The sequence below is a fragment of the Vulpes lagopus genome, chromosome 14, assembly GCF_018345385.1.
Source record: "Vulpes lagopus strain Blue_001 chromosome 14, ASM1834538v1, whole genome shotgun sequence".
NCBI lineage: Eukaryota > Metazoa > Chordata > Mammalia > Carnivora > Canidae > Vulpes > Vulpes lagopus.
The window spans coordinates 7,235,140-7,255,730 of record NC_054837.1 but is presented as its reverse complement, the minus strand read 5'-3'; the positions used below and the strand labels follow the sequence as shown (position 1 = coordinate 7,255,730).

The 20,591-nt window shown below is 43.1% G+C and overlaps 1 protein-coding gene across 7 annotated transcripts in view; it reads right to left on the bottom strand.

The window, feature by feature from the left end:
* LIPK (lipase family member K) overlaps nucleotides 1-20,591 on the bottom strand; it is a 66,035-nt gene that overhangs the window by 16,137 nt on the left and 29,307 nt on the right. For 4 of the 7 annotated variants that reach the window (XM_041729507.1, XM_041729509.1, XM_041729511.1 and 1 more), the window contains 5 exons: nucleotides 14,640-14,755; nucleotides 6,079-6,193; nucleotides 3,109-3,307; nucleotides 1,706-1,815; nucleotides 389-525 (listed from right to left, as the gene is read on the bottom strand). In XM_041729507.1, coding sequence (XP_041585441.1) covers nucleotides 389-525; nucleotides 1,706-1,815; nucleotides 3,109-3,307; nucleotides 6,079-6,193; nucleotides 14,640-14,744 — 666 coding nt within the window. In that variant the 5' untranslated portion in view covers nucleotides 14,745-14,755. Of the gene's footprint in view, nucleotides 1-388; nucleotides 526-1,705; nucleotides 1,816-3,108; nucleotides 3,308-6,078; nucleotides 6,194-14,639; nucleotides 14,756-16,763; nucleotides 16,856-20,591 lie in introns of those variants that run through there. The other 3 variants (XM_041729508.1, XM_041729512.1, XM_041729513.1) reach the window with 3 other exon arrangements.

The window sequence follows — 20,591 nt, the reverse complement described above, 5'->3', positions numbered from 1 at the left end:
CACGCCATCTGCTCCATGCTGTGATCTTAACAGTAGTTACAAAGATCCATATTGCTCCTCAAAAACCAAGGGCCACTAGAGAGAAACTTAACCTACTAGGTTAAACAAATCAATCAACTCAACATTTGCTTTCTCTGTGAGTTGTGCAGTGACATAGGACGGAAGCCCCAATGTAGATTTAGACAACAGGGTCGGATGGTATCAGAGTGAGCTCTCTGAACCCTCTTGGTAAAATACCATCACTGGTAGCTCTACATGGACACCTTAGATCTGTTATAGCCTCAGAAGCATGTAAAATGTCATTTGTCTAAGGTTCTCTTCTCTTGAAATCAGTGAAAATAGAGCTCGTTTTAGTTACTACAGATTTAAACATGGAGAAGTCACATACCTTGACTACTTCCCTGGAAAGAGTTGTAAATTTTTTCAGAGGACTCTGGGTATATTTCACTGTGATGACTGGAGCCAATGCAAAAAATATCTTAATCCTTTTAGCCAGCTCTGGATTTGTAGAGAATGCGATGAAGGCTGAAAGGGAAGAACACATTAGTTTATAGATTTAAAACAATTCTTCATTCATCATAAATGATAACAAAAGTAATCACATTAAGAACAATAATGACAGAAACTAAAAGAACAACTCAGAGTAAGTACCATTTGTAGGGAAGAATTTCCTAAACTGCTCAAGGATACAACTGGCTAATTCAAAACACAGTGACTTTCCTGTCCCTAGAGAATTTAAGTCTACTTGTAGACAGTGTTGCAGAAGGGGTTCAAATACGCATTGTGGGGCTCGTCTAGGTAAACCCCGAGGGCCATGCTCCCTTGACCGTACTCGGTAATATCAGACAGCACTGGGTTGCAATTTGGGCTTCCTATTCACTGGCTGCGGGATGTCTCTTAGTTTTCTCAATTTGCACACATGGAAAATAGAATCCTTAGAGGAGGATTCTTTTGAAGATTGAATTACCCGTGTCTGTAACTGAAGGTATTATTTGGCATTCTCACCATTCGAGAGGATTTCCAGATTCAGCCACTTGTAAGACATGGATGATAATGGTCTCAAGTGCTTGTGGGTTGCAATGAGGGACACACGGAAGCTGCGTGGTATAGAGACCTACTCTACCCCAGGAGCCTGATTAGAATCCAGGGAGAGGAGAGGGACTGGTGGAGATGTTCTTGGCATCGTTGGGGTGGCTAGCTACGTGGGGAGCAGGGAAGGGAACAAATGCCTCATGGCATTGTCAGCATGGCCCACCAACCTCTAGCCCATCCTGATCCCCGTGCCTCTGGGAACTAAAGGAAGCATGGATTGTGGCATATGACCTCCATGCTTTGTCATTCTCTGCTTTCCTTTTGATGTCCTCCTCATTAGACTGCAAGCTCTTTAAGGGAAAGACCTGTATCATTTTTATCTCAGCCGTCCCAGTGTCTAAACTCGAGTCTGGCAACTATGTGTGTGTGTGGTGTACACACGCGAATCATTCCCTCACCCTCGGGCTTATCCATCAATCTCCAAATTCAGTCCTGGGGCAGCAGAAATTCCTGTTGTCATCCTGGTTTTATTTACCCTTCGGAAACCAGTCAGAAGAAATGGTTTCCCAGCTCAAGTCCTCAAGCTAGAGGATGCCCAGAGGGAAGAAGTTTTGACCCCTTCATGAATATGGAAGGTCCTGGGACACTCAGATCACCCCTGCCCCAAACACACCTATGGTGGTGCCTTGGGAGTGGCCCACGTAATAGAGTCGCTCTTGTCCTGTTTTCTCCAAGATAAAATTGATTGTGGCTGGGAGATCATAGTTAGCCATCTCATCCAAGCTGTCAAAGAGAAAGAACAACATAGTCAGAAGAAGAAGAAAAAGGCAAAAGAACACCATCTCACTGTCAGGCCTGCGACGGTTAAGCACACTTATAGCAGACAGAGATACCTGGCTTTTTGTTGACTTAAGACTGGAGTCAATTTAGAGCATTAGGCGTCTCTGCAACTTTGGAGGATGCCACCTTGATCACAAGAGTAACATGGTTAAGAGACGAGAATTAGAAAAATCCGCTTTGCAAAGGCCCACAGAGGATTTTCCTGCAAGGCTCATCATCGTTCACTTAATTATAGATCAGATTTACCAAACTCCCTTGAAAAGAACAATACCTGCAGTGCTTATTTTCAAAGCAGATTTGTTGACATCAGCCCAGACCCACCGAACCCGAATTTCTGGGGAAGAGGTCTGGTGATCCGTGTATTTATCAATCACCTCAGGTGCTTTGGTTCTGGTCACAGCCGGGAAACACTCTCCCAGGGAATCAAGGTGATACTTGTAATCATGCCAGGACACGATTGCCCTGGGTGTGGACTTAGGAAATACCAAATGGCTTCTAGGAAGAAGGTGGGATGAAGCCAAGGCACGAGGGCTTTAGTGACCTTCTGGGCATGCTTCCCAGCTCTGGCGGCCCATAGGGGTTGCCCCAGGACTCAGCAGGTGCGGCTTCTAGAGCAGAACCGGCCGGGGCATCCTTCTATGGTCAGGCTTTCTCTCTATTTCCCCAGGACCTGAGTCCAGGGACCCGTCTTGGCCCTGCCAGCCTGTGATTTACTCGCAACCTTGGCAGATGGACATTTGGGGCGTCATCTGTGCAGAGTCCCCCCAACCCAGGTTCACTCTTGGCTTATCATGAGCATCTGGTTCTCAAAAATTGCACCCAGAACCTAGATTCCGGTCCTATTTCCCCTTCAGTTTAAGTTTTCCTTTTTAGCAAGCACACCAGGTAAATGTCCTTTGGGGTTGACACAGGCAAAGCGGTTGGCAGTCCTGGAAGTCACCTTTCTAAACGTGATCTTTGCTTTCGAGGCTCTTTTTCTTTGCACACACAGCAACAAGTGGGATTTCTAAAATGAACAGCAATGCCACGAATAAGAGCATTTCTCCAGATCCTGTGAAGAAATCCTGGGTAGGGAGACTTGTGTTTCCTTCTAGTGGATTCCACCGGTGAACGTGCGCAGGAAGGGGCAAGGCAGCAGGAGCTCAGCCACACACATGAACGATGCCCCCGTTTGACTGTACGAGACAACAATCGTATAAGTGGCGACTGGCTCCGTGTGAGTCTGGAGCTTCTTACCTGAAGGCCCAGTACTCTCGAGACTTGGGGGAAACCTTCAGGTGTCTTCTGGACCAGGTGTTTCCCCGGCTGTTCCCCATCCACACGTCATAACCGAAATCTGCCAGAAGGAAAGCCAAGCTGTTGTTGGGGAGGTTGCAGATCCAGTTAGTGGCGGACGCGATCAAGCCATGCTGCAAATACACAACAGGCCTCGGAGCTGAAAAACACACGGGCGCTGAGAGCTTCATGACTGGACTCCTCCGTGTCTACAAGCCCCTCTCCATCCCGGCTGCCTGTGCGGCAGAGCAGAGGGGATGGCTGAAATCAGCCCCAGGCTACCCTGACTTTGCATCCTGTGTCAACTTACTTGGGGAACTTAACTGTCTTCTCATGTCCTGTGTGTCTCTTTGTAAAATCTGGATTAATTATAATGTTTTATGCTGTGCTGCAGGCCCTGGAGTCACTCAAAGTCTGTGCTGCAACACATCAACCCCTTTGTGCCTCAGTTAGCTTATCTGTATGATGGGCCCTAATAAGAAATGTTACCTCCAATGTAGTCATAAGAATTAAATTAGAATTAAAATCCATAGGGGCGCCTGGGTGGCTCAGTCAGTTAAGTGGCTGACTGTTGACTGTGGCTCAGGTGATCATATCAGGGCCCTGGGATCGAGCCCTGCATTGGGCTCCGAGCTCAGCAGAGAACCTGTTTCAGGTTCTCTCTTTTCCTTTGCTCCTTTGCTCTTTCCCCCCTCATTCTCTCTCTCTTTCTCTCTCTAAAATAAATAAATAAACATTTAAAAAGAATGGTAAAAATAATAAAATAATATTGTATTATTATAATATGTTATAAGTATAATATATTATTATATCATATTATAATAAAATAATATTAATAAAAATAATAAAATAATAAAAGACTATCCAGCATAGTAAATTCTTTCTTTATTGTTATTATTATTATTATTATTATTCATGTCAATAACATTTTACTTCTCAAGAAGCATCTGATTACAAAACTACATTTTTCTCAAGGTAATAACAGAAACATTAAAAACACCATTTTTGAATATCGACTGAGTGCCAGGCAGTGAGCTAGATTTTACACACGCTGCATCATTTAATTCACATTGTCAGAAAGCAGAAAAGCAAAATGCAAGATGCCCAGTGAAATGTTACACAACATAAAATTGTGAACTTTATATACAAAAATCCTGTTCACAATGTGGAATTGGAACAGCTGGACCGAGAAAGCGGGGAAACGGAGTTGTGACACAGGAAAAAGAGAAAGTGACCACTTTCCCGACTTTTACAAACGGTTTGTGGTGCTGGGCTGGCACCCAGGGCCCTCGGCTGCCTCACGGGGCTAGCGCCGGAGGTCAGACTGGCTACCACTGAGCCCCTGGAGAGCCCTTGGCCACCCTGATGCTGGAACTGGGTCTGTGTTCATTCCAGGCACCCAGTGGCTCAGGGGTGGAGCGTCCACCTCTGGCTCAGGCCGTGACCCCAGGTCCTGGGATCGAGTCCCACATCGGGCTTCCTGCAGGGAGCCTGCTTCTCCCTCTGCCTGGGTCTCTGCCTCTCTGTGTGTCTCCATGAATGAATATATAAAATCTTTAAAAAGTAAGGTCTATGTCCATTCTGTCTACCTTTGGAGGAAACAGGAAGAAGAGCTGTTACCAATTCTGCTAAATTATCGCCCAAGCACGGTCACCAGCCGTGGGCCCCCTGTGATCCGGGCCCTGCAGCCTCTATCTATACCTCAGCGGGCCGCCTCACGCCTCTTGGCAGCTAGCTGGCAGAGCTGGAATAGAAGTTTGGGCCAAGTTCTCACGAGGATGTCCACAGGCACTGGAGTTCTCCAGGGGGATGGTTGGTTCTATAAGGTTAAGGACATCTCCCTCTCTCTTTTGGAATCTAGATTTTCCTCCTTACATGATTAACCGTTCGGATGCTGGGAAGTTGTGTTATAAAGACTCCTAAGTGGCAGAGGGGCCGAGAGACGAGAGAGGAAAGCAAACAGTCCTTGCCAGGCAGATTCCCCTTTTCTCCACAGGGATCAAGCTGCATCACAGGAGCTAGAATCAGCTCATTAATTAAACTTAAGTATAGCACTAATTGGATTTACTTAAAACCTGAAGTTCCGATGACTTAAGGACTAATTACAAATGAAGTAAGTTGGAAAGCTGTCATAGCGGCTGAAGCCAAAGATGGTGATCATGGCCAAGCCTGAACTTGAGTAAAATTGAGGCTGAGAGAAGTTTTCAGATGAGAGCAGAACCTGGAGGCCAAGTTGAGAGATGTTGGCGATTGGCTGGATGTAGGAAGCGAGGGAGAAAAAGACATCGAGATGCCTCTGAGGGCCTGGTTGTTACACCTGAAGAGGGTATTTCTAGAACAAGACCAGGTTTTCCTTTGTGTGATTTTCTTTTTTGGAGGGACAAAGTGATGGAGGAAAGTAAGACTAGATAAACAGTGTACAGTGGACCTTTGAACGACACGGTCCACTTAGATGTGGGGTTCTTTGACAAATACAGTACTATAAATGTACTTTCTATTCCTTACGATTTTCTTAACAGTTTCTTTTCTCCACCGACTTCATTGTAAGAACAGAGTATATGATACGCATAACGTACAAGATATGTGTTCATTGACTGTTTATGTTACGGATAAAGCTTCTGGTCAACATTGGGCTATTAGTCGTTAAATCTGGGGTGAGTCAAAAGTTCTATGTGAGTTTTCAGCTGCTTGCAGGAGGGGTAGTGTTTCCCTAACTCTTGTACTGTTTGAGCCAACTGCGTATCTAAATGCTTTGAAGACTCCAAAGGATCCCAGAAGAGAAATGGAGCAGGACCAGTAGAGGTGAAGAGTTTCTTCCTCTAGTGAAAAAGACCAGGCTCTATTTCAGAATGAAAGCTGCCCAGCTGCCCTCAGCACACCTAAGAATCTCTGCTTTAGGCGTTATTCTTTTCATAACAAAACAAACCCTACTTTTTCTTGGACATCGTCTTCCACGAGGAATCCTGTAAATTCCGAGGACATAACCATCTTCGGTCACGACGTCATACTCTTCATGAGGGTAACCCCAGTAGGAAATAATCTGACTCTGAAAAGAAGAGAGGAAAAGAGACACATCCATGATGTCGGCTCTTGGTTTTTATGCCTATGTTGCAATGTACTTTAAGTTGTATGACTGACTGTTCAACTACGTACTGGGACAGAATGTATATGGCAGGAAAATCAGGATCACTTGAGGAGGGTTTAGAATTAGTTGCATGCAGAGGCATGGGGACATTTGCCTGGCCTGGTATTATTGATGCACCAGGTTCATTCCCAAACGTTTGAAAAAAAATTGTATGATCATAATGAGGGAAACCATGAAAGACTGTGAAGGACCCTGTGACTAGTAACAAGTTACATGCCCAACAAGCCTTTGAGATGGGATTAAACCCATTAAAGTGGAGAAAACAGAGTTTCAGCAAGATGAAGACTCTACCCAAGATTGTCCACTAGGAAGAGATAATGACAACATCAGAGCCTAAATAAGTTCAGCTCCAAAGCTCATGTCTTTACCACAGGATTGTGCAGTTGCCCATGCAAGGTGCACGACAGGTGTGCATATATTACGGGGCTATTTAAAGGGGTGGTTATGAGCCTAGACTCTAGAGACAAACCATATGACATCGAAATCTAGTTCTTTCTCAGCTGCGCAACTTTTTTTTTTTTTATGATAGTCACACAGAGAGAGAGAGAGAGGGGCAGAGACACAGGCAGAGGGAGAAGCAGGCTCCATGAGCCGGGAGCCCGATGTGGGACTCGATCCCGGGTCTCCAGGATCGCGCCCTGGGCCAAAGGCAGGCGCCAAACCGCTGCGCCACCCAGGGATCCCTCAGCTGCGCAACTTTGGGCAAGTTATTTAACCTTTTCGTTCCTCAACTGTAAAATAAAAATAATACGAGTATCTCTTCACAGATTTGAACTGAGAATTATACATAAAGTGCCTAGAATAATGCCTGGCACAAAATAAGTGCTCTGTAGATGTGTATTATTCTTAGTATCTTTATAGAATACTTAAGAACCGAAAGCGCCCAGAACAGGAAGAAAGAGAATGTGTGTGAATATGAGACAAGAGGGAAGTTTTGATATGGAGACATATCGTCACGGACTGTGGGTTCGGCACTGTAGGAGGTTCGGGGTACCTGCTGCTTACTGTGGAGAGAGGAACGACAGGAAACACTAATTAAATTGTGACAGTTTCGCTGGGGGAGGGGCAAGATGGCGGAGGAGTAGGGTCTCCAGGTCACCTGTCCTCAGCAAATTACCTAGAAAACCATCCAATCATCCTGAAAACCTACGAATTCGGCCTGAGATTTAAAGAGAGACCAGCTGGAACGCTACAGTGAGAAGAGTTCGCGCTTCTATCAGGTAGGAAGACGGGGAAAAAGAAATAAAGACACAAAAGGCCTCCGAGGGGGAGGGGCCCCGAGGAGCCGGGCTGAGGCCGGGGCGAGTGTCCCCAGGACAGGAGAGCCCCGTCCCGGAGGAGCAGGAGCTGCACCGACCTTCCCCGCGGAAAGGGGCCCGCAGGGAGGTGGAGCAGGACCCAGGAGGGCGGGGATGGCCTCGGGCTCCCGGGGACACTAACAGGCACCTGCGCCCCGGGAGATGCCCCGAGCTCCCTAAGGGCTGCAGCGCTCGGCGGGGCCCGGAGCAGCTGGGAGGGGCTCGGGCGGCGGCTCCGCGGAGGGGGCTGCGGGGCTCCGGGAACAGCTCAGCGGCGGCGACTCGGGCGGAGGAAGAAGCCTCCGCGCGGAGGGGGCTGCGCGGCTCCGGGAACAGCTCGGAGGGGCTCGGGCGGCGGCTCCGCGGAGGGGGCTGCACCGCCAGGAGCGCGAATCCAACAGCGCAGGCCCCGGAGCACAGGGCGCCGGGACACCCCCAGGCCCTGCAGAAGGAGAGCCCCGGGGCTACTGCGGGGGCTGGATCCAGGGTCCCAGAGCTGCCCCCGCCACTGTGGCTTCCTCCCGGGGCCTCACGGGGTCAACAACCCCCCACCGAGCCCTGCACCAGGCAGGGGCAGAGCAGCTCCCCCAAGTGCCAACACCTGAGAATCAGCACAGCAGGCCCCTCCCCCAGAAGACCAGCGAGACGGACCAGTTCCAAGGGAAGTCAAGGGACTTAAACTACACAGAATCGGAAGATACTACCCCGTGGTTTTTTTTTGTTTTTTGTTTTTTTGTTTTTGTTTTTGTTTTTTTTTTTTGTTGTTTTTTTTTTGTTTTGTTTTGTTTTGTGCTTTTTTTTCTCTCTTTCTTCTTGATTTCTGATTGCTTCCCCCACCCCCCCTTTTTTCTTTTTTCTCCTTTCTTTCTTTTTCTTTCTTTTTCTTCTCTTCTTCCCCTATTTTTTTCTTCTTTCTCTTTTTTCTTTTTCTCTTTTCTTTCCTTCTCTCTCTTTTTCTCCTTTTCCCAATACAACTTGTTTTTGGCCACTCTGCACTGAGCAAAATGACTAGAAGGAAAACCCCTCAAAAAAAAGAATCAGAAACAGCCCACTCTCCCACAGAGTTACAAAATATGGATTACAATTCAATGTCAGAAAGCCAATTCAGAAGCACTATTTTACAGCTACTGGTGGCTCTAGAAAAAACCATAAAGGACTCAAGAGACTTCATGACTGCAGAATTTAGATCTAATCAAGCAGAAATTAAAAATCAATTAAATGAGATGCAATCCAAGCTAGAAGTCCTAACGACGAGGCTTGACGAGGTGGAAGAACGAGTGAGTGACATAGAAGACAAGTTGATGGCAAAGAGGGAAACTGAGGAAAAAAGAGACAGGCAATTAAAAGACCATGAGGATAGATTAAGGGAAATAAATGATAGCCTGAGGAAGAAAAACCTACGTTTAATTGGGGTTCCCGAGGGCGCGGAAAGGGACAGAGGGCCAGAATATGTATTTGAACAAATCCTAGCTGAAAACTTTCCTAACCTGGGAAGGGAAACAGGCATTCAGATCCAGGAAATAGAGAGATCCCCCCCTAAAATCAACAAAAACCGTTCAACACCTCGACATTTAATAGTGAAGCTTGCAAATTCCAAAGATAAGGAGAAGATCCTTAAAGCAGCAAGAGAAAAAAAGTCCCTGACTTTTATGGGGAGGAATATTAGGGTAACAGCAGACCTCTCCACAGAGACCTGGCAGGCCAGAAAGGGCTGGCAGGATATATTCAGGGTCCTAAATGAAAAGAACATGCAACCAAGAATACTTTACCCAGCAAGGCTTTCATTCAAAATGGAAGGAGAGATAAAGAGCTTCCAAGACAGGCAGGAACTGAAAGAATATGTAACCTCCAAACCAGCTCTGCAAGAAATTTTAAGGGGGACTCTTAAAATTCCCCTTTAAGAAGAAGTTCAGTGGAACAATCCACAAAAACAAGGACTGAATAGATATGATGACACTAAACTCATATCTATCAATAGTAACTCTGAATGTGAACGGGCTTAATGACCCCATCAAAAGGCGCAGGGTTTCAGACTGGATAAAAAAGCAGGACCCATCTATTTGCTGTCTACAAGAGACTCATTTTAGACAGAAGGACACCTACAACCTGAAAATAAAAGGTTGGAGAACCATTTACCATTCAAATGGTCCTCAAAAGAAAGCAGGGGTTGCCATCCTTATATCAGATAAATTAAAATTTACCCCGAAGACTATAGTGAGAGATGAAGAGGGACACTATCTCATACTCAAAGGATCTATCCAACAAGAGGACTTAACAATCCTCAATATATATGCCCCGAATGTGGGAGCTGCCAAATATTTAAACCAATTAATAACCAAACTCAAGAAATACCTTGATAATAATACACTTATACTTGGTGACTTCAATCTAGCTCTTTCTACCCTGGATAGGTCTTCTAAGCACAATATCTCCAAAGAAACGAGAGCTTTAAATGATACACTGGACCAGATGGATTTCACAGATATCTACAGAACTTTACATCCAAACTCAACTGAATACACATTCTTCTCAAGTGCACATGGAACTTTCTCCAGAATAGACCACATACTGGGTCACAAATCGGGTCTGAACCGATACCAAAAGATCGGGATAGTCCCCTGTATATTCTCAGACCATAATGCCTTGAAATTAGAACTTAATCACAACAAGAAATATGGAAGGACCACAAACACGTGGAGGTTAAGGACCATCCTGCTAAAAGATGAAAAGGTCAACCAGGAAATTAAGGAAGAATTAAAAAGATTCATGGAAACTAATGAAAATGAAGATACAACCGTTCAAAATCTTTGGGATGCAGCAAAAGCAGTCCTGAGGGGGAAATACATCGCAATACAAGCATACATTCAAAAACTGGAAAGATCTCAAATTCAAAAGCTCACCTTACACATAAAGGAACTAGAGAAAAAGCAACAAATAGACCCCACCCCCAGCAGAAGAAGAGAGTTAATTAAAATTCGAGCAGAACTCAATGATATCGAGACCAAAAGAACTGTGGAACAGATCAACAGAACCAGGAGTTGGTTCTTTGAAAGAATTAATAAGATAGATAAACCATTAGCCAACCTTATTAAAAAGAAGAGAGAGAAGACTCAAATTAATAAAATCATGAATGAGAAAGGGGACATCACTACCAACACCAAGGAAATACAAACGATTTTAAAAACATATTATGAACAGCTGTATGCCAATAAATTAGGAAATCTAGAAGAAATGGACGCATTCCTGGAAAGCCACAAACTACCAAAACTGGAGCAGGAAGAAATAGAAAACCTGAACAGGCCAATAACCAGGGAGGAAATTGAAGCAGTCATCAAAAACCTCCCAAGACACAAGAGTCCAGGGCCAGATGGCTTCCCAGGGGAATTCTATCAAACGTTTAAAGAAGAAATCATACCTATTCTACTAAAGCTGTTTGGAAAGATAGAAAGAGATGGAGTACTTCCAAATTCGTTCTATGAGGCCAGCATCACCTTAATTCCGAAACCAGACAAAGACCCCACCAAAAAGGAGAATTACAGACCAATATCCCTGATGAACATGGATGCAAAAATTCTCAACAAGATACTAGCCAATAGGATCCAACAACACATTAAGAAAATTATTCACCATGACCAAGTAGGATTTATCCCTGGGACACAAGGCTGGTTCAACACTCGTAAAACCATCAATGTGATTCATCATATCAGCAAGAGAAAAACCAAAAACCATATGATACTCTCATTAGATGCAGAGAAAGCATTTGACAAAATACAGCATCCATTCCTGATCAAAACCCTTCAGAGTGTTGGGATAGAGGGAACTTTCCTCGACATCTTAAAAGCCATCTACGAAAAGCCCACAGCAAATATCATTCTCAATGGGGAAGCACTGGGAGCCTTTCCCCTAAGATCAGGAACAAGACAGGGATGTCCACTCTCACCACTGCTGTTCAACATAGTTCTGGAAGTCCTCGCCTCAGCAATCAGACAACAAAAAGACATTAAAGGCATTCAAATTGGCAAAGAAGAAGTCAAACTCTCCCTCTTCGCCGATGACATGATACTCTACATAGAAAACCCAAAAGCCTCCACCCCCAGATTGCTAGAACTCATACAGCAATTTGGTAGCGTGGCAGGATACAAAATCAATGCCCAGAAATCAATGGCATTTCTATACACTAACAATGAGACTGAAGAAAGAGAAATTAAGGAGTCAATCCCATTTACAATTGCACCCAAAAGCATAAGATACCTAGGAATAAACCTAACCAAAGAGGTAAAAGATCTATACCCTAAAAACTATAGAACACTTCTGAAAGAAATTGAGGAAGACACAAAGAGATGGAAAAATATTCCATGCTCATGGATTGGCAGAATTAATATTGTAAAAATGTCAATGTTACCCAGGGCAATTTATACGTTTAATGCAATCCCTATCAAAATACCATGGACTTTCTTCAGAGAGTTAGAACAAATTATTTTAAGATTTGTGTGGAATCAGAAAAGACCCCGAATAGCCAGGGGAATTTTAAAAAAGAAAACCTTAGCTGGGGGCATCACAATGCCAGATTTCAGGTTGTATTACAAAGCTGTGGTCATCAAGACAGTGTGGTACTGGCACAAAAACAGACACATAGATCAATGGAACAGAATAGAGAACCCAGAAGTGGACCCTGAAATGTACGGCCATCTAATATTCGATAAAAGAGGAAAGACTATCCATTGGAAGAAAGACAGTCTCTTCAATAAATGGTGCTGGGAAAATTGGACATCCACATGCAGAAGAATGAAACTGGACCACTCTCTTTCACCATACACAAGGATAAACTCAAAATGGATGAGAGATCTAAATGTGAGACAAGATTCCATCAAAATCCTAGAGGAGAACACAGGTAACACCCTTTTTGAACTTGGCCACAGTAACTTCTTGCAAGATACATCCACGAAGGCAAAAGAAACAAAAGCAAAAATGAACTATTGGGACTTCATCAAGATAAGAAGCTTTTGCACAGCAAAGGATACAGTCAACAAAACTAAAAGACAACCTACAGAATGGGAGAAGATATTTGCAAATGACATATCAGATAAAGGGCTAGTTTCCAAAATCTATAAAGAACTTATTAAACTCAACACCAAAGAAACAAACAATCCAATCATGAAATGGGCAAAAGACATGAAGAGAAATCTCACAGAGGAAGACATGGACATGGCCAACATGCACATGAGAAAATGCTCTGCATCACTTGCCATCAGGGAAATACAAATCAAAACCACAATGAGATACCACCTCACACCAGTGAGAATGGGGAAAATTAACAAGGCAGGAAACAACAAATGTTGGAGAGGATGCGGAGAAAAGGGAACCCTCTTACACTGTTGGTGGGAATGTGAACTGGTGCAGCCACTCTGGAAAACTGTGTGGAGGTTCCTCAAAGAGTTAAAAATAGACCTGCCCTACGACCCAGCAATTGCACTGTTGGGGATTTACCCCAAAGATTCAGATGCAATGAAACGTCGGGACACCTGCACCCCGATGTTTCTATCAGCAATGGCCACAATAGCCAAACTGTGGAAGGAGCCTCGGTGTCCATCGAAAGATGAATGGATAAAGAAGATGTGGTTTATGTATACAATGGAATATTACTCAGCAATTAGAAACGACAAATACCCACCATTTGCTTCAATGTGGATGGAACTGGAGGGTATTATGCTGAGTGAAATAAGTCAATCGGAGAAGGACAAACAGTGTATGTTTTCATTCATTTGGGGAATATGAATAATAGTGAAAGGGAATATAAAGGAAGGGAAAAGAAATGTTGGGAAATATCAGGAAGGGAGACAGAACATAAAGACTCCTAACTCGGGGAAACGAACTAGGGGTGGTGGAAGGGGAGGAGGGCGGGTGTTGGAGGGGAATGGGTGACGGGCACTGAGGTGGACACTTGACGGGATGAGCACTGGGTGTTTTTCTGTATGTTGGTAAATTAAACACCAATAAAAGTTAAAAAAAAAAATAAAAAAAAATAAACTGTGACAGTTTCATTCTTACGGTTAAAACACAAACTTGGTGTGGGGGGAGGCCAGCAGTGGTGCACCATGTATACAAGAATATGGGATAGCCCGTTGGGATGAGGCCCAAGGTGAAAATTGGTCATTTGACTTTTCTTTTTTCTTTTTTTTTTTCTTTCTTTCTTTCTTTCTTTCTTTCTTTCTTTCTTTCTTTCTTTCTTTCTTTCTTCCTTCCTTCCTTCCTTCCTTCCTTCCTTCCTTCCTTTCTTTCTCTTTCTTTCTTTCTTTCTTTCTTTCTTTCTTTCTTTCTTTCTTTCTTTTTTTCTCTCTCTTTTCCTTCCTTCCTTCCTTCCTTCCTTCCTTCCTTCCTTCCTTCCTTCCTTCCTCTTTTGACTAGCACTATCCCATTCCACTTTATTCCATTCCATTTTTTATATAAATTTTTGCATTAAGATACTTTCAGTTCTAAATATCAAAACCATGTCTGGCTTATTAAACTAAAAAAATAAACCTGATACAACTCATAAATTTAAGAAATTGTTCTAGAAAAAGCTTTAGGGAGAATGCAAGGAAATTCTGTAGAGGTCATCTGTATGAACTCATGAAACTTCTGTTCAGGAAATCACCATCAGATGGTAGCTCAAACCACCAGAAAAGTGAATATTACTGCCCCAACTTGGCTCAAGTCTTTCAAGGTTTAAATTAGGGATCCCTGGGTGGCTCAGTGGTTGAGCATTTGCCTTTGGCTCAGGGCACAATCCTGGGGTCCCGGGATCAAGTCCCATGTTGGGCTCCCTGCAGGGAGCCTGCTTCTCCCTCTGCCTGTGTCTCTGCCTCTCTCTCTGTGTCTCTCATGTATAAATAAATAAATCTTAAAAAAATTTAAATTAGCAACTTTCAGCTCCTGGTTAGCCATGCCAGGGAATAGGGGAGCAAGCAGATTTAGTCAGTGTAGAGCTGGGTGTAGACAAGCACACCAATTATACCTAATTGATGATAAATTAATAATTTCTTAATATTTTTTCTTAATGAAAGACTTACAATATTCATATTAGCTTCAGGATTTGTGATACTCCCTTTCTTGTGATAACCATATATAGGTCCAAGAAGAAGCATCCCGTATGCTGCTGCTAACAACTGCCACATTTGGGGTCTGCCTGGGAAAGGAAATATTAAAATATTTGTCATCAAAGAGAATTCTACAAATGAACTTTGATGTAATCCTTCTATAATACGACTGCAGGAGAGAGTAGAAACATACTTCTAGGTTGTGCGTTAGCCAGCAATAAACTTAATATCAAGACTCATTCCATGAAAAATCTGAAATTATGAATTTTAGTAAGAAAAGAAAGAATGAAGGGAGGAATGAGGGGAAGAAGGAAAGAAGAAAGGAAGAAATCAACATCAAATAAGTCTCTAATAGATAGCTGGACAAAAGAAGGGGATGTAGAATTTGCGGAGAAAGAAATATAATGCCCAATATATTAATAAAGCACATTTAGTATCTCCAGTTATCAAATAAATTGATTCCTTTTTTTCTGATCACAGGACTAAGCATTGGCACAACCTTTATGGAGACAAATTTATTAACATGTCTTACAAATTTAAAAATATCCATACTTTTCACTCAATAATTCTGTTTCCAGCAGTCTATCCAAGAAGAAAAATAATATACATAATAATAAAGAAATAAATATTATAGAATCATTCCTGATCATATATCTTAAAATAGTGAAATTTACCAAGTAAGAGATTGATAAAATATATTATGGGAGAATGGTATTTAGCCACCAAGTATAATGTTCATATGTGTTATGTGAAATCTCTATTATAGAATATTAAGGGAAAAGCAAAGTAAGCTGTGTACATATTTTAATTTCACTGACAAAACAAATGATAAAGAGGAAAGAAAAAGACTAAGTGTCACCTGCCAAGCCCCTTGTGATTGACCCCAAGAGCTGACCTTGACTGCCCACGTACGTGTACCCACCTACTGTCGTCCCACATTTTCCTTAAGTTCTTTTTTCTAGTTTATCTCTTCACTCAGAAAAAAACATGAGGGGGACAGCATCCCATGATGGAAACCAGAACTACCCCGCAAGCAATAATGAGGGGAAGAGCTCTGGTGGCTTAGAGCATCCAGGCTGGTTTGAGCTCAACCACAGATCACGCCTGCGCAGATAGACCATGGAGTGACCCACAGTTACCTCAACCTCATTATAATACCAAAATCTCCTCCCGAGGAGGAGTGCAACCCTATTGACATAACATGCAATGTGTGTAGAGGCATGGCTCCTTCCCGCCCAGCTTGACCTTACCCCTGCCTACACATCAGATGACAAGGCTCCTCTATCTGAATATTCATTCTAACCCTGAATAAAAGGAACCCACCCACCCACCTTTGCTGGGAAGTCCCACCTTTGGAAGTGGTCCCCCCACCATCTGTTTATTTGCTGCAAATAAAGTTTCCTTCGTGCTACCACTCCAGGTGCTGTGGTTTCTATCTGTGACTCACCAAGGAGAACACTCAACATTAGGTTGGTTATATAAATGCCAAATTTTATTTATTTTTATTTTTTTTAAATGCCAAATTTTAATTATGGTTATATCTAGATGGTGAATATGTGGGTGATTATTTTCTCATTTTCCAGGACTTGCCATGCTTCATAATTTTTTTAGATCCAGTATTACTTTATCATAAGAAAGTTACTTTTCAAATAGAAAATTGTCAAATTATGGGAGAGAAAAGATGATTATATTCCCCATTTGGCTTTGAAACCACCTAAGTTTAGGGACACCTGGATGGCTCAGTGGTTGAGCGTCTGCCTTCGGCTCAGGGCGTGATCCCAGGGTCCTGGGATTGAGTCCCACATCAGGTTCCCTGCAGGGAGCCTGCTTCTTTGCCGGTGTCTCACCTCTCTCTCTGTATGTGTCTCATGAATAAATAAAATCTTAAAAAAAGAAAAGAAACCACTTAAGTATAAAAGCAAAGAACAAGAAAATGACCATAAATAACATAAGGTGACTCTTTGCAGGAGACCTCCCATTTACTACCATCTTTACAAAGTGAAGATCTTCAAATTATGTTGGAAAACACACTCTAATAATACATAATACTCTAATACATTCTTTTTTTTTCAATATAAGACAGATGGTAAGTCTCACCCTGTAGGAAATGGATTTTTCAGAAGATGCCTCCAGTATTGTTCTAGAAAATTCCACGAATTTCTCTCTTGGCTTCCTCAGGGTCATAAACTCTGTTAACCATGTGTATTAATATAATTAACACATCATAATTAATATGATCAATGGAGTACATATACTTTATATTAATGTAATATATTTATATATAACTCATATTGATTGATAGAGCTTAATTCTGGTAAATCACATTGGTAGAGATAACACCACCAATAGTGATAATTATGATTACTAGTGCAACTATCCATTAGGCACCTATTATGTGCTAAGTTAGGTACCAGACATACACGACCTCATTTTAGTCTCAAAATGATCCCAAAGGATAAGAAATATATCTCCATTTTATTTCAAATGAGACTGGGTCTTAAAGAGTTGAGTCATTTCCCTGGAGTCTGGCTTTTGTTGCCAGACTCTGAAGGAGATGCTCCTGAGAGTTATGTTCTTAATCACTCGGTGCATCGGGAATAGGCTGACAGGGTCCTCTGGCTACTATGTGCCTGATTAGTGTCACATAGAACACAGGCATCATAATTACTATAAAAAAAACAATGAAGACGCTTAGAAGTCACCCCAGCCAACGTCAATGAGACTCTGTCGGGGTGTGGCCAGGGATCTGCATTTTCAGCCATGATCCCGAGTGATTCATGTGCATTCCAACCTGGGAGAAACAGCTAGACCACCTGGATTCCTTGAGAAAAGAACCTTCTTATTTCTGTCCCTCTGAGAGCTAGCATGGGGGTTCCTATAGATGTCTGTCAAGTAAATAGATGGGTAGGAGACTGAGTGAGCACGTCACTTCATCTTAAAGATGACCCCAAATTGACTCACTCTTTTGCATCGTATCTTTCTTGCCTAGTTTCATGTTGTCAGCAAGCCCTCTTCCTCACCTGTAGACCCGCAGACCCCAACAGTTAAAACTAGACACACGCAGGACACCCCAACTCATACTCTAACTAAAATCTATTGTGCTTGTTCCTTATCACACTTTCTTGGGGTATTGATGAAACGTGCTCTCTGCCTGAGCCCCTGCACATACCCCGCCCCCCAAACCTCTCTTACAAAGCTCTAGGTGTTTCTTCTGCTGCGAGGCTGGTTGTTAAAACAGGAGCCTCCACACCCTCCCCACCCCCCCACCCGGCCCCCAAGCGGCGGCACCCAAGATAAACTCTTCTGTCTTTTCTAAACCCGTGTCTCTTGAGTTATCGACTTCTCTTGAGCCGAGTTTATCTGAGTTTGTTTGGCAGCAGTGCTGGAAACCCAGCCTGGAGTATGCTTTCCTCTCCTCCAGCCCCTTGGAGTCCCCGAGAGGCAGCAGCTGCCAGGCCTTGCAGGTTGGTTTTCTGAGTCAGCCATTGTCATAGGTTACTAACAATTTCACCCACTTATTGGTCCTCTCTTACAGCACAGTTTGAAGTAAGTATGTCCTTAATTCAGGATTATCTGATGGGAAGGTGTTAGGGAAATTTTTAAAAGTGGTCTCTTCTCTCAAAGCACTCACGATTCAGATGCTCTGGTTTCGGTGGAGTGGCCGGCATTTGGGCCTCGGAGTTACACTCACTACACGTGAAGTTTCCCCGCCTTAGAGCACATCCAGCTCCCTCTGTAATGGGCCCGCTGGAGAGCCTCTGGGCCTGTGCTGGCGCAGAGGGGCTAGAGCGTGTGCCGCCTGCAGGAGGAACTGGAGACTTGTCCCCAGGGATGCTGCAAGAATGGACTAGTCATGGCTCTGTTGTGCGGCCCTGACTCAGAGCCCACTGGGCTGCTTTGTTTCATGCCTCTGTGCGCTAGATCCTGCTTTGGAAGGGTGATGCGCCCAGGCAAGAGAAGCCTCTGTCTTCCGTCATTAGTGGTTCTAGCCAAACAGACTTTCCTCAGGCATTTCTCATCGGGGCTGCACTGAGCTGCACATTCCAGGGGTGGCCTTAGCTGCTCTTCCCCATCTGAGCCTCACAATATTCACTGTAATTGTCGGGTGAGGCTGACTCGTTGAGACACTTCTTCTCCATGATACCAAGTGGCCTCTTAATTCTTTGCCCATTTTTTATGACAGCTCCCTGATGAGTGCATCTCACGCTGACATCCTGCTGGTGCACACAAATGCAGAGAAAGATGATAGACTAAGGCAGGACACATGATGAGCTCCAGAGGGCTCTCAGTCTTAACGATGAGATCCTGGGGCCACAAGTCTCCAGACTTATTCAACATAGATTATAAAAAAAAAAAAAAACATAGATTATATATATATATATATATATATATATTAGGTTTATATATATATAATCTATCTATCTATATATAGATCATGTTTGTTTATCACTCTAAATCAGCATTTCACACTCCGTTCTATGAAACATGACTCCCAGAAGATGCTACTTGTTAGAAGAGCTCACAGGAAAGCATGTGTTAGACTATTCATAAATACATAGTTTACATCATACATAAAACTTATATACGATAGGGGTGTCTGGTGGCTCAGTCAGTTAAACTTCTGCTTTTGGCTCAGGTCATGATCCTGGTGTCCTGGGATTGAGCCCTGCATTGGCTCCCTGCTCAGTGGGGAGCCTGCTTCTCCCTCTGTCCCTCCCCACTAGTGTTCTCTCCCACTTGCTCTGCTTTCTCTCTCTCAAATAAATAAATACTCTTAAAAATTATATATGATAGTATAGGTTTTTAAAATTATATTTATTTATTCATGACTGGCACAGTGAGAGGCAGAGACATAGGCAGAGGGAGAAGCAGGCTCCCTGCAGGGAGCCCGATATAGGACTCGATCCTGGGACCCCGGGGTCACGACCTGAGCTGAAGGCAGACACTCAAACACTAGGCCACCCCGGCGTCCCTATGATAGTATGTTTATCATCCTTGGTTCTTGCCCACTAATCCATTAGATTATACAAATATGCCTCCTTATCTTTCCAAATGTCCCCTAGGGTGAACAATACTGCTATCATCATAAGTACATATATATGTAATGACTTGCTCTGGGAGTCTTAGCTTACAATATTATAACTAAGGGTCAGTGTAGTCTTGCAATCCTGACCAGTTTTACTGTATCCTCATTTGCTCTTAAAATTTTATTGTTTGAATAACATCAAAATACTATGGCCCAAATTTTCTAAGGAACACTCTTGGGAAATATATACACATACATATATATGTACACACACAAATATATATAGATATATATTTTTTCCTGTTCACTGCACCAAAAAAAAATTGTATAATCAAGGGAAGACTAAAATGACACAAGTAGCTCCAAGTTGGAACCTCATCTTTGAAAAGTTTTCTGCAGACAGATGCTCTCCACAAGGGTGAGACCTGCTACAGACTCACTCAACTTTGGGTGGGAAAAGGTAACATGAGGAATGCAACTACTTGTAAGACTGTCCTTCCTTGCTCAAGAATCTTTCTCTAATGCTTGTTTTCTGTCTTTCTCCCAAGCTAGGCAGCCAGGGAGAAAAGAGAACTTTCAAAAGAATATTGCCTTGCTGCATTTTCTGTTTCAAATTGGGTTTAAATATTTTATATTGAGTGCATGTGAATTATATGTAGGTAACTCTTGCAAGTAATGCATTTCGCACTCATGGACGCATTGGTTATGACATCAAGGATACCAATTTCTAAACAAAAACATAATAGAAATAAATAGAGATGTTTGTTCCACTTTTCTCATTGCTTCATGATAGTTGCTGTCAGGCTTATCAAGCAGCCATTTAATCAGGGCTGACGTCAATGGTTGGACAGCATTCTCAGTGAATCCACACCCCAATTCTTAACTACACTGCATATACA